Genomic DNA, 12825 nt, shown 5'->3' with positions numbered 1-12825 from the left:
GACCCACTGCACTTGCTGTTAGAACTCTGTTCTCCCAGACACTTGCTCAGCTCCTTCCTTGACTTAATTTAGATCTCTGTTCAAATGTCAGCTCCTCAGATTGTATGCTACTAAACAGCCTTGCCTGCCCCCTCTATTCCTCTCTAGGCTTTGTTTTATTTCCCCAGTCTTATCACAGCCTCTTTAGTTTTTGTCTATCTGCTTCACTAGAATACCATTTACATTCGGGAAAGGCCTTTGTATTCACTAGAATACATTATTCGTTAGAATACACCACTGTATTCTAATGCATTACTTGGCGCATGATGGCCATTTAATAAACATATTTTGAATAAATAAGAGACCAATAATTTTGTGTGGGTGAGGATATCAGGATCTCAGTGACGGTGGATGTATGGTCAGTATGAAGGAAAAATATTATAAAATAAAACTGAATATTTAAAGAGTGACTTCTACACTTACTATTGTCAGAAACAATAAAATTCACTATCATTTGATTTAGGGGAGGTGGTTCCAGAGGGGCTTCAAAGAGAAGGTAACATTTGGGCTGGGTCTTCATGAGCAGGAGTTTCCTAGGCAGAAGAGAGAATGAGGAAGGGTGTTGCAGATAGAAGAAGAGCATGAACCAAGGCATGGAGGTGGCCAATTCAGCACATTTGAGGGCCGGAGGGCACCGTGGGAGTTGGGAAACACAGACAGCTAGGGATGAAGTAGAAAAGTGGTTTGTGGCTTGACTCTGAAGAGCCTTTCATCCCAATTAGAGTTCAGTTTTGTCTTTTAAGGCAGGGAGAACCACAAAATTGTTACGAAAGGGAAATTCAGACAACGATCTTGGCAAGTGTCTAAGGAAGGGTCAGGGCAAGCAGAGGACAGAGGTCTGAGGTCAGGTGGGAGAACCCCACAGGGTCTAGATGAGGGAAGACAGCATAAGCCTAAATTAAGACTCGAGGGATGGAGAGGGCAGAAATGATGGGCTCAGAATTAACAAAAATGTGTCCTATACATGTACTAAGCCCTCTAAAAATACACACTGCTGATGTGTATTAATGTAGGACATTTCATAGCACAAAAGCTCTGATGATAGGTACCACAAGCAAAATGTTCCAGTTTTCCCTTATGTACCGACCTATTCCAGTTTAACATCAGCATATGAAAAGGCAAGCAGACATCCTTTTAGAAGCAGGTCTTACAATGGTTGCAACTCATTTTCATTATTATAACACAAAAGAGCAAAATGAGAAAAAAATGAATCCCCTAAACAGAACAGCATTTTCTAAGTAAATGTGTTTTTCAAGATATGCAAATGTTGAGTCTAAATATGTTTGACAGCATTCCTTAATTTAAGCATTTTTAGTGTTAAGAAAAATCATTTAATATACAAGCACTGCCTTTACAGATATAATATGAAGGGAGGGAGGAAAAGTGGCAAGGTAAAATAAACAAACTACAGCTGACTCTTGAGCAAGACGAGGTTTGGGTCACGGACTCTTTCTACAGTTGAAAATTTATGTGTACTAGGGCCGGGCGCGGTGGCTCATGCCTGTAATCCCAGCACTTTGGGAGGCCGAGGCGGGTGAATCACGAGGTCAAGAGATCGAGACCATCCTGGTCAACATGGTGAAACCCCGTGTCTACTAAAAATACAAAAAATTAGCTGGGCATGGTGGCGTGTGCCTGTAATCCCAGCTACTCAGGAGGCTGAGGCAGGAGAATTGCCTGAACCTAGGAGGCGGAGGTTGCGGTGAGCCGAGATCGCGCCATTGCACTCCAGCCTGGGTAACAAGAACGAAACTCCGTTTCAAAAAAAAAGAAAAAAAGAAAAAGAAAATTTATGTATATTGTTTGGCTTCCCAAAAACTTAACTACGAATAGCCTACTCTGGACTGGAAGTCTTACCAATAACTTAAAGAGTTGATTAACACATATTTTGTATATGTATTATAGATTGTATTCTTAAAATCAAGTAAGCTAGAGAAAAGAGAAGTTCTTCAGAAAATCATAAAGAAGAGAAAATACACTTACAGTACTGTATTAATACCTTAATACTGTGTTTATTAATTCTTTAAGTTTACATCATCTCTTTACAAGATGATGAATCACCTGAAATGGTAAGCAATGGTGGCTACAGCACCAATATTTTCAGACTACTAGATATTTTCAGTCTACTGAAAATATCAAGCAATTCAACTTCTTGTGATGTCATCACTTTTCTGTTTCTTGGGAGCACATCCAGGATCACTAGTGCCACTTCATACGGGTATCATGGTGTTATTCAAGGTTTACAGTATTGCACCGAATATGGTAAAAAATACACAAGAACCTTAAGAGATCACTTTTTACTGCAATGTGCAATTTACTGGAGGGACTAACTGCTCACAGGGAGATGATTAGCGTGACACAGTGTTTTAAGCAGATGCACAACATGAGCTCATCACAAGAGCAACAGGAGGTGGTTACAAAATTATTAAAGCAGTATGGTAGTAGTATAGTTGTAGAAATTATTTGAGTAGTACAGTATTACTACAGTTAATTTTATGCAGTTATGATTTAATACTGTATCTTTATATTTGTTTATATTTCTTCCAACTGCATATGGTGCCATGGACGGTGGTGTTTGTGTGCATAAGTGCTGATGTTTTAATTTTTATAATAGATTTGTGCATGTTTCATGGTAGTAAATGATAAAATGGACTAACATCTACATATATTTTATGTACTTGTGACATACCTAACATTTTCTTAATTTTTTCAACATTTCTGGGCTATACAGTTCATCTTTGAGTTTTTTTCAAACTGTCACAAATCTCAAAAAAATTTTCCAACATATTTATTGAAAAAGATCCACATGTAAGTGGACCTACACAGTCCAAACTCATGCTGTTCAAGAGTCAACTGTAGATACTTAGCACTTCTTATAGAAAGGAACATCAATAACATCGAGACTTTGAGACAACAGTTTTCTTGAGGACATGGAAGGCTTTGTAGTGATGCATCCAGCTTCATCAAGTGTGTGCATGCATACATGCACATGTGTGACAGGGCTTTCTTTAATTGTTCATATTTCTTCACCATATCCCAGAATTTTGTTGTCTTTTTTTCTTTACAGAAAAATAATAGCCCAAGTGTACTCACCTTTAAGTGACAGGCAACTTTTGCAAAAAATTAATTCATTGTCGATTGGACAGTGAAATAGAAATTAACTAAAATGACACACAGATAAACACATTTAAGCACAAAACCAAAGAAACAGTATTTAGTATTAAGTGGATGTGAATTTATATTTGCAATATTCTGATGATTAGAAAGGTAAAAACATTCTATTGCATTTTTGCAACTTTTCACTCACCAAATTTTCTTACTGAGCAGTATCTTCCATGAATGGATAAAATATAAGTAAGCAAATATGCATCTACACTGTCCAGTGTAGATGGAATGGCACTGTCAATCCATGTACTTTTTGGATAAAAAGAAATGTCAATAACATTTAGAAAAAATATATAATTTGTTTAAAATAAAGGAAACTGGAGGTGGGCAGATCACTTGAGCTGAGGAGTTCAAGATCAGCCTGGGCAACATGGCAAAACCCCATCTGTACTAAAAATACAAACAATTAGCAGGGGATGATGGAGTGATGGAGTGCATCTGTGGTCCCAGCTACTCGGGAGGCTGATGCAAGAGAATCGCTTGAACCCAGGAGGTGAAAGTTGCAGCGAGCTGAGATCATGTCACTGCACTCCGGCCTGGGCAACAAAGTGACACCCTGGCCAAAAAAAAAAAAAAAGGAAGAAAGAAAGGAAGGAGGAAGGAAGGAAGGAAGTGGGGGAGGGAGGAAGGGAGGGGGAATTGGGAGAGGGGAGGGGAGGAGGAAGGGAGGGAAAGAGGGAGGTCAGAATATGGTCTAGGTATCAGTTTCCAGAACTGAAGGGAGGTCAGAATATGGTCTAGGTATCAGTTTCCAGAACTGACTGGTGTCTTAAACTTGTCTGTGGGAATTGGTAACAAGCAGATGCCTGGTGTCACTCTGGAAATTTTGATGTAGTGGATCTGGGGTGAGACCCAAGGATCTTTGGTTAAACAAATTGCACAGGTTATTTAGGCACAGCCAGTTTGGGGAACCACTGGGCCAAAGGATAGATTGTATAAACTAGAACTTTCAACCCTGGCTGTGCATTTTAATCATCTAGGAAGTCTTAAAAATGCTCAGCTTCGCCCCAGAGCCATTAAATCAGAATCTCAGAAAACTCAGGCATCAACATTTTTAAAAGCTCTTTGGGGAATTCTACTCATAACAGAGCCACTGTTATAAAACACTATTGATTAATGCCAATATTAATATACAAATTATTTTCATAAAACTAACTGGCAATATTCTGTTGAACAGAATTTTTTTTAGGTAAATATGATTCTGTGTGATTTCAATTATCTAAAAAATCATATTTCTAATCTAAATCCATTTTTCTATATTTTAATACATTATAGATCTAAATTTCTGATTTTACTCTATGCTGTATCACAATTTGAATTGGGATGGAAGTAAACGAGGATGATATTTACAATTTAGAAATTTACATTTAAAATTACACTAAAAGGAGAAAGCATTAGGCTCAAACCAGAAGGAAAGCTCCTAAGTCTTTCTATGAGGCAAAAGGGAGAATGTGTCAGATCTGTCAGAGAATTTCAATATCAGATGCTCCGAAAGATAAACATAAATCTGATGTTACATGCTTTTATAGACAACATATTCTAATTTCTTGTTGAGTGTTTTGCTTTTGAAAAGAATGAAGAATTCTCTTAGATGAAGTGTTAAAAACAACAACAAAACAAAACAAAATCAAAAGAGGGAGATTCATTTAGATTAGCTGAGCAGAAAGAAAAGATAAATGCAGGACTATCTTTTCAACAGAAAATGGTAGAACAGTCCATTAAGATTACATAAATCATAAAATTGCTCAAGGCGGATATGAATGATTCTTTCAAATATTCATATTTAACCAATGCATCTAAGTATCTACAAAATGTTCTATATGCAGTGACGGGAAAGATGGCCTAGATTAGGCTGACAATGCAGAATACATCTTGAGGAAGCAGTTAAAAATCTACATTTTGATAATTGTTATTTCACTAAAGCACATGCAGTTTTCTTTCAAAGCTGTCATTTAGCTTTTAAAAGCACTGTGTCTAAAAGTGAAAATACTGTAGCCCACTAAATGTATTTTTTTAATTGGCAGCTCATTTTCTATAAGGCACCAAAATATTAAAAAGCAGGCATTCAGTCATGCTATTTGCCACTATATTATGCCATGTTTTATATACCTTTCATTGATTTCCTCAAACGACTTAGGGAGAAAGAGAGAGGAAGGAGGAGGAGAAGGAGAGAGAGAGAGAGAGAGAGAGAGAGGGAGAGAGAGAAAGAGAGCTAATTAACAACAGAAACACCAACCAGGAGCATTAAGATTACCCACGTTTGAAAATCATAACCCCTCAGCTTCCCTGAGGTCGCTTTTCTTTAGTGGCCTCAGCCTGGGCAGCAAGGACATAAGTGCACAGAAGGCGGGGTTGTGGGGGAGTGGGATGGGCAGTGTCAGGGCAGGGATGGAGGGTGCTTTCGTTTGCAGTTGGCCCCGTCTCTATGATCAGCGACTGGCAATGAGTCGCTTATGCTCTGCTTTTCTCTATTCATCAACCAATGGCTTAGCTTCCAGAACAGAATTCTCTAAAGCAGGAAAAATGACAGGATAGATATCAAAAATGTAATCAGTATTTATCTGAGTGATATTTTCTGTGTGCTTTTCTATATTTTCCCGTTTTTAAAAAAATGGGTAATGTTACTTTTATAAGTAGGAAAAATGCCTTCTTTTTTTTTCTTTTTCAATTTGTTCTTCTAGAGAGAAGTAAATTATTCTTATTCTTATCAAACAAAGATAAGCTTCTCAGGGAACAAAAAGCACTTTATTAATATTATGCTTCACAAGAAGTGCCCAATTTATGAATAAGAAGCTTTGTCTTAATTACACACAAAACAATGTAATGAGTTTAGTTCTCTTTAAGGATGGCCATGTCCACTTCACTCAAATTTGCCCTGGCAAGAGGTGTCCCCAGAGGCAAATCAAAAGGCTAACATTGTCCCGTTTTGCCTTGCTGTGTCTCCAAAGTTTTCTAAAGGGTGGGAAGATGGGGAACTTTGAAAGGGAGGTTCCTGGTCATCCTAAGAGCGGTACTTCCCCTGCCCCCAACATCTCCACTATTTCTGCTGAATCCTGGCTCCATGGAGAGCCAGCATCTCACAGAATATTCTGGGGATTGCCGGGAGCACAGAGGTGTCTCTGCTGGTGCAATTTGAAGCACCCAAGGGAATTTCCATGTTTACAAGTTACTTGCTTGAACTAAGGAATCCTGTCCCCAGGAATTCCCTTGTAAAAACACCAACATGTTTATTACCTGAGAGGATACCCCATTATGCCATCCTTTTGCACACCCAAATATTACTCTCTGGCCAGGCTCAGAGGGTGAGTGGTCCACATGAGTGGTCACTTCAGCTTAGGAGTGGAGGGGATAGCCTGGGAGCTAGCCAGAGGACGCGAGCTGGCCCTCAGAGGGAAAGCATGGCAGGAAAAAGACTGCTTTCCCTCCCTCTTAGATGGTGACCAATCCAGTGGGACACAATGGAATGATGATGCTATGAGCTGTCTCCATGTATCTTTCAGCTGGATCTGGGCAGTGAGGCTTTTAGCGTTTGCTGGGCCTTTTCTATAGGCATCAGGCATGCCCAAATAATGTTTAAATGCCAGAATTATATAAATCCCACACAGAGATATAAATAATCTTAAGGAATAGTGAGAGATGAAGCTTTAAAAGTAGATGTGCCAGAGTGGGCGCAAGGTGTTTGAGCCCGTTTTACTTGGCACTTACTGTCAGGAAGACGGCCTCGTCAAGCTCCTCTGCTTCTCTCACGATGGTCTCCAGGGTGTCCTTGGCAGTGTCCATGCTCTGAAGAAAGTGGACCATCTGCTCATGCAGGAACTCCATCTTCTTCTTCTTCACTTCCTCAAAGCTCTGGGCTTTCTCATCATACTGTGCTAAAACCTTCTTCATCATTTCCTCATTCTGTTCTTCTAGCCTTTTCTCATTTTTACTACAGTTTTCCTGAAAACAAGCAAAAAAAAATCCTCTTCTGAATGAAATAAGAAATGCATGCTTCTTTCTTTTTTTTTTTAAACACCAGCCTTTTAAAGAACTGACCTCTGGCATCCTGATCAGAAAATCAGACATCACATGCACAGTTCCAATTTCTAACCTACCAATCCCTTTCGCACAACTAACTTTGCAATAAAGCAATAGAATTTGCTGTAACAGTATCATCAAAAATGTTTTAGCTACCATAATACAAATATATATATGTGTGTGTGTGTGTGTGTGTGTGTAAGTCTTGCCCACCTGCACTCACACATGATGAAACTTGAAAATGGCATCACGGTGAGTGAGGATCCCTGGCTTTCAGGGAGTAGAGAGGCATCACTCTACTAAAATCACAGTACAAGGCAGAAAGCAGCCTGGATATGGAACAGGGGGTTACCTCCCCAAATGTTCTCCAGTGAGATGGCAGGTTATCCCACAGAGCGAGAAACTTCATTGCCTGTCCAGACACACCCAGATGCCTGGCTATCCTCACTAGTGGGGCTAGTAATAAGATGACCCCATAATTTTTATAGTAATAAGATGACCTCATAATTACTAGTGGGGCTAGTAATAAGATGACTCTCTACAAAGGACACCTGGGGAAGGGGACACCAGAAATATCTAGCGTATATTAGTTGATCTACAATTGGAATTAAGCAGACCTCTCACAAGCAAACCAGGATGTGGAGTGGCCCCAGTAGTAGGGGAACTGTGCAGCAGCCTCTGCAGTGGCCTCAGGCCCTCTGCCAGTCCTGATTGACTGGTGAGGGTACTGGGCCACTTCTGTTTAAGGATGGAGTAATGCTAGCCCCTCTCTTCCCCACAGAAGGGACAGGAACCAGCAGCTTGGAGAGCATGAACTCATCAGAAATAGTCGTGCTATGAGAGGCACTCACTGGCCCTGGGAATGGGACACTGGGCAGTGACTCAGAGTATTTCTGCAGAGTTAACCCAGTGAGCGGCATAAAAACAGAGGAATGGACTTTAAGACTTGGTTTCTTATCTATAAAATGGAAACAATAATAATAACACCTCTCTCATATTATTGTGAGGATTCAATTAGGTAAAGCATGTAAAGCATTTGCCTTATTATAGTAAGTGCGTAATAAATGCATGTCTGCTGTTAAGGGCAAATCTTTTATCCACAGACAGAAAGGAGTCTCACCGACTATGCACAGAGAGAAGACTTTAGGCATCTTCGCTTTGAATGGAACTGAACCAACAGCAGCAAACAACACATGCACACAAAATCCCCAAGTCAGATCCCTCTACCTCAGAATCATTTATTTCTGATACTGTGAACAAGCCAAGTTAAAGTAAAATGGGTGTGTTAACTTACCTCAATGGTATTAAAAAAGGATTCTATCTCACTAACAAAGGCTTCAATCCTCAAGGACTTTTCTTGTAAATTTTCTAGAAATTCTGCTAATTGAACCTGAAGAAAAGAATTAAGATATCCTTAGTATATGACATTTAGGAAAAGAACTTCAGCCAGTGGGCTCCAATTTCCTTATAAATTTAGTATGTTTGGTAGAGATCTGCTATACTATATTCACTAACAAATCAACCTTCAAATTTTCTTTGCTGCCTCATCTGACTATAGATAATTCTGTATGATAAACAATTAGGAGGCTTTGAGTGAAAACCTCAAAGCAACTATACAGAGACAGTATATCTTCTTAACTGAAAGAAAGGACTTTCTTGGTCAACTGATGAGCTCAAAACATATTTGTTTTAATGAACTATGGATGCAAATGCTTTCTCTTTGGTAAGGCCTTGGTTTTTATATGTTCTGAGAGAGGAGTCTTTTTACTAAACTGGTCCAAAATACCTGAGTAGTTTCTTCACATTTACACCAAATGTGAAGAAGGCTTAAGAAGGTGATCAGAGTGCCACAAGGCCTGAAGTCTAGCAGACCAACTGAGAGAAACTGTCTACTAAAGGGACCTAAAGTTCTAATGACCCTCAAAGGGTTAACATATCAAGGGGTGATACCCAACTAGAAAATGTATGGGATGACAGGGTAGCATGGTATCTACTTTAGCTGTAGTTATAAACCTAGCAACAGTCAATCTTGCTAAACTTAAAAAGATAACAAAGCAGAAAAAACAGCAGAGCTTCAGCTATCTGATTCACAAGCACAGACTGATGAAGATACTACATTAATGGAGGCCTCTTCAGGATCTGGTCTCTCCTTCCCTCTACGGCCCTTACCTCTTCTCCACAGCCCCAGGCTCCAATCACACAAGCTGAATTTTGTCCTTGCACTCTTTCTCATCTGTGTACCTTCATATGTTATTCCTTGATTCTAGAATGTTGTCCCTGCCCTTGACTGCTAGAAGAGCTCTATCTCATTTAAGGCTCAACCAAGCTTCACCTTTTAGAGACACCTGTCCTAACATTCCCCTTCCCACCCCACCATTTCACTCCCAAAATGTTAGCTTCTCAGCACATTGTGCTTTCACAACCTTGTATTGATTTGGTTCTTTTTTTCCCACTCTCAATGATTAGCACAGTTCCTGACACAGAATAGGAGAAAAATAAACACTGAGAATGCAGGAAGTGAGTGAGTAAATAAAGAAACTAGATAACATACAAAAGACAAGCACATGATGGGGATGGACTAGGGAGGAGACACAAGGACTTCGGTGATCCGTACCTGCAGCCCTCGGCTCCTGGAACAGGCACAAATGCCTGCCCTTAAGATGCTAGAGAATTCTCAAGCTACAATGTTTTTAATTGATTTTTATTTTAAAAAAGTTGCCAACTGACTAGCTGCAGTGGCATCTACCTGAAATCCCAGCACTTTGGGAGGCCAACGTGGGAAGATTGCTGGTGGCCAGGACTTAGAGACCAGACTGAGGAACATAGCGAGACCTCATCTCCACTAAAAATTTTAAAAGTAGCTGGGTGTGATGGTGCGCGTCTGTAGTCCCAGGTACTCAGGAGGCTGAGGTGAGAGGATTGCTTGAGCCCAGGAGGCTTCAGTGAGCTATGATGATCATGCCGCTGCACTTCAGCCTGGGGAACAGAGTGAAACCCTGTCAAAGAAGAAAGAAAAAAGAAGCAAGAAGGGAGAAGGAGAAGAAGGAGAAGGGGAAGAGAAAGAGAAAGAAGAAGAAGAGGAGGAGAAAGAAGGGGAGGAGGAGGAGGAGGAGGAGGAATTGCCAATCAACCAATTCTTATTAATCTTCATGGCTGACTTAATGAAATGAAGCTAGCTCCTTGGCTTTAGTCAACTGGGTTTCCACCTTCTCCTTCTCATACCTTTTAGAGAAGATCAAGAATAAAAAGAAAAACTTTAAAAATGATTTTAAGGCAAGAGTTTTAAATTGATAATACTTAGATGATTATTTTTTAATATCTAAAACTCATGGAGATAAACAAAACATATTAAGAAGGCCAAAAAATTTCAGTCTTTTTTCTGCGGGCAGTGCTCAGTAGGTGTGAGTTAAAACAGTGTCGCCATAGAATGCGGTGCACTTCCACTGGCACTAATGCATCTGATATCTGAGATTTCACAAAAGAAGTTGACCTACTTCCTAACCCCAAACTTTAACAAGTAAAGTTTCAACAACATTCTACTCTGAAGAACAAAAACCAATATCAGACAAGTTGAGAAAGATCAATTTTGGGGGAAAAAATGCCAAGATTGTAATATGTTACCCTATTGAATCAAAATGAGTCTAATAATTATTTAACAAGGACCTAATTGAATTATCATATTGAAAATAATTACCATTAGCAAGGTACTGAGCCAAGCAATATGCATATACAGTCAAGAACATGAGCTCTGGCATCAGACAGATCTGGGTACCAGCCCCAGTTCCACCTTTCATGACCTTGGGTAAATCACTTAAACTCTCTGAGACGATTTTATTATCTGCAGGCTGATGACAGTAACAGGTTTGTTAAAAGGATTAAAAGATATCCTGTATATAAAGAACTTAAGACTGGGCATGGTGACTCACACCTGTATTCCCAGCACTTTGGAAGGCCAAGGCAGGAGGATCACTTGAGCCCAGGACCAGCCTGGGCAACATAGGGAGAGCCTATCTCTACAAAAAAGAAAAATTAAAAATTAGCCCAATGAGGCAGTTCATGCCTACGGTCCCAGCTACTTGGGACTTGGGAGGCTGAGGTAGAGGGATCATTTGAGCCTGGGAGGTCAAGGCTGCAGTGAGCTGTGATTACGCCACCACACTCCAGCCCAGGTGACAGAGCAAGACCCTGTCTCTAAAAAATAAGAACAAAAACAAAAAATAGGGCCTGGCAGAGTAAGTGCTTAATTGTTATTGTTATTTAGTAATTTCAAGATAATTCCAGCTGCCCTATGGAGAATGTATTAAAGAGGTAAGAATGGTGAGACCAGTAGGAGGGCTATTGAAAGGTAGAGGGGAGTCTCAAAGACTAAATTCCAATAGTATCTCAGGGAAGTGGAGTATTTATAGTCACTCACAGGAGGGTACGTGTTGGGACTAACTTAACCAGAAAATTGGGGTCCAACAGACATAGCCAGAAAAAAATGCAAAAAAATTCTGCTTCTAACATAAATTTTATAAATTAAAGTGAAATACAGAGAAAGTAAAAATTTAAACTGTCTTAATGTATTGAGTGTATATAACTTGCAATGAAATTTCTGAATGTAATATAAATGTGTCTTTTTAAAGGATGAAATTGTAGATAACAGAAAGGAAATTGTGTTTTTTGCAGTGTCTTGCTGAAAGATAATTTTTAAATTTCAAATTATTTGGCATTTTTGGTCATGTTAAGGGCTATTGCCATAAAATGCCAAGCTCCTGAAGGGCAGTGACCTGTGTTGTTCATCTTGCTAGCCCCCAAGCCTAGAAACATGTGTGGAACACAGTGTATTCACAGTCGTCTTCAATATTGGCAGAGGACTGGTTTCAGGATGCCAGCGGATACCAAAATACACAGATGCTCAAGTCTCTGATATAAAATGGCATATGATTTGCATATAACCTGCATACATCCTCTCCTATACTTTAAATCATCTCTAGATTACTTATAATACCTGATACAGTGTAAATGCTATGTAAATAGTTACACTGTATTGTTTTTTATTTGTATTATTTTTATTGCTCTGTTATTTTTATTATTAATCTTTTATTTTATTTTTAAGACAGGGTCTCACTCTGTCACCCAGACTGAGTGCAGTGGTGTGATCTCAGCTCACTGTAGCCTTGACCACCCAGGCTCAAGTGATTCTCCTACCTCAGCCCCCCAAATAACAGGAACTACAGGTGTGCACACCACGCCCAGCTAATTTTTGTATTTTTAGTAGAGACAAGGTCTCCCTATGTTGCCCAGTCTGGTCTCAAACTTCTGGGCTCAAGCAATCCTCCCACTTTGGCCTCTCAAAGTGCTGAGATATCAGGTGTGAGCCACCACACCCTGCCCCCTTTTATTGTTTTATTTTTTCCCTGAATATTTTTTGATCTGTGCTTGGTTGATTCTAAGGATGCAGAACCCAAGGATAAGGAGGATGGGCTGTACTCAATGAATGTGCATCAAACCTACCTTAACTAAATTCTTGGAGCAATTCTAAGTTGCTTTCAGACTATTCTGCTTAAAGATGAATGATCAAATATGAATCATCTTTAAAACTGAGGAAATGTGAAAGCAAAT

At 39.6% G+C, this 12825-nt stretch overlaps 1 protein-coding gene across 1 annotated transcript in view; it reads right to left on the bottom strand.

Annotated features, from left to right (window-relative positions):
* The window catches only part of CMYA5 (cardiomyopathy associated 5), a 100948-nt gene that overhangs the window by 41087 nt on the left and 47036 nt on the right, over window positions 1–12825 (bottom strand). Inside the window, exons 3-5 of the mRNA XM_012462090.2 lie at window positions 8516–8611; window positions 6910–7143; window positions 5314–5336 (exon numbers count right to left, since the gene is read on the bottom strand). Coding sequence (XP_012317513.2) covers window positions 5314–5336; window positions 6910–7143; window positions 8516–8611 — 353 coding nt within the window. The remainder of the gene's footprint in view (window positions 1–5313; window positions 5337–6909; window positions 7144–8515; window positions 8612–12825) is intronic.

This window comes from Aotus nancymaae, unplaced genomic scaffold (assembly GCF_030222135.1).
Source record: "Aotus nancymaae isolate 86718 unplaced genomic scaffold, 86718_ANA_hifiasm-v0.15.2.pri h1tg000014l, whole genome shotgun sequence".
Classification (NCBI taxonomy): domain Eukaryota; kingdom Metazoa; phylum Chordata; class Mammalia; order Primates; family Aotidae; genus Aotus; species Aotus nancymaae.
Note: the sequence above shows the minus strand (reverse complement) of the source record. Positions and strands in the feature narration are given on the sequence as shown.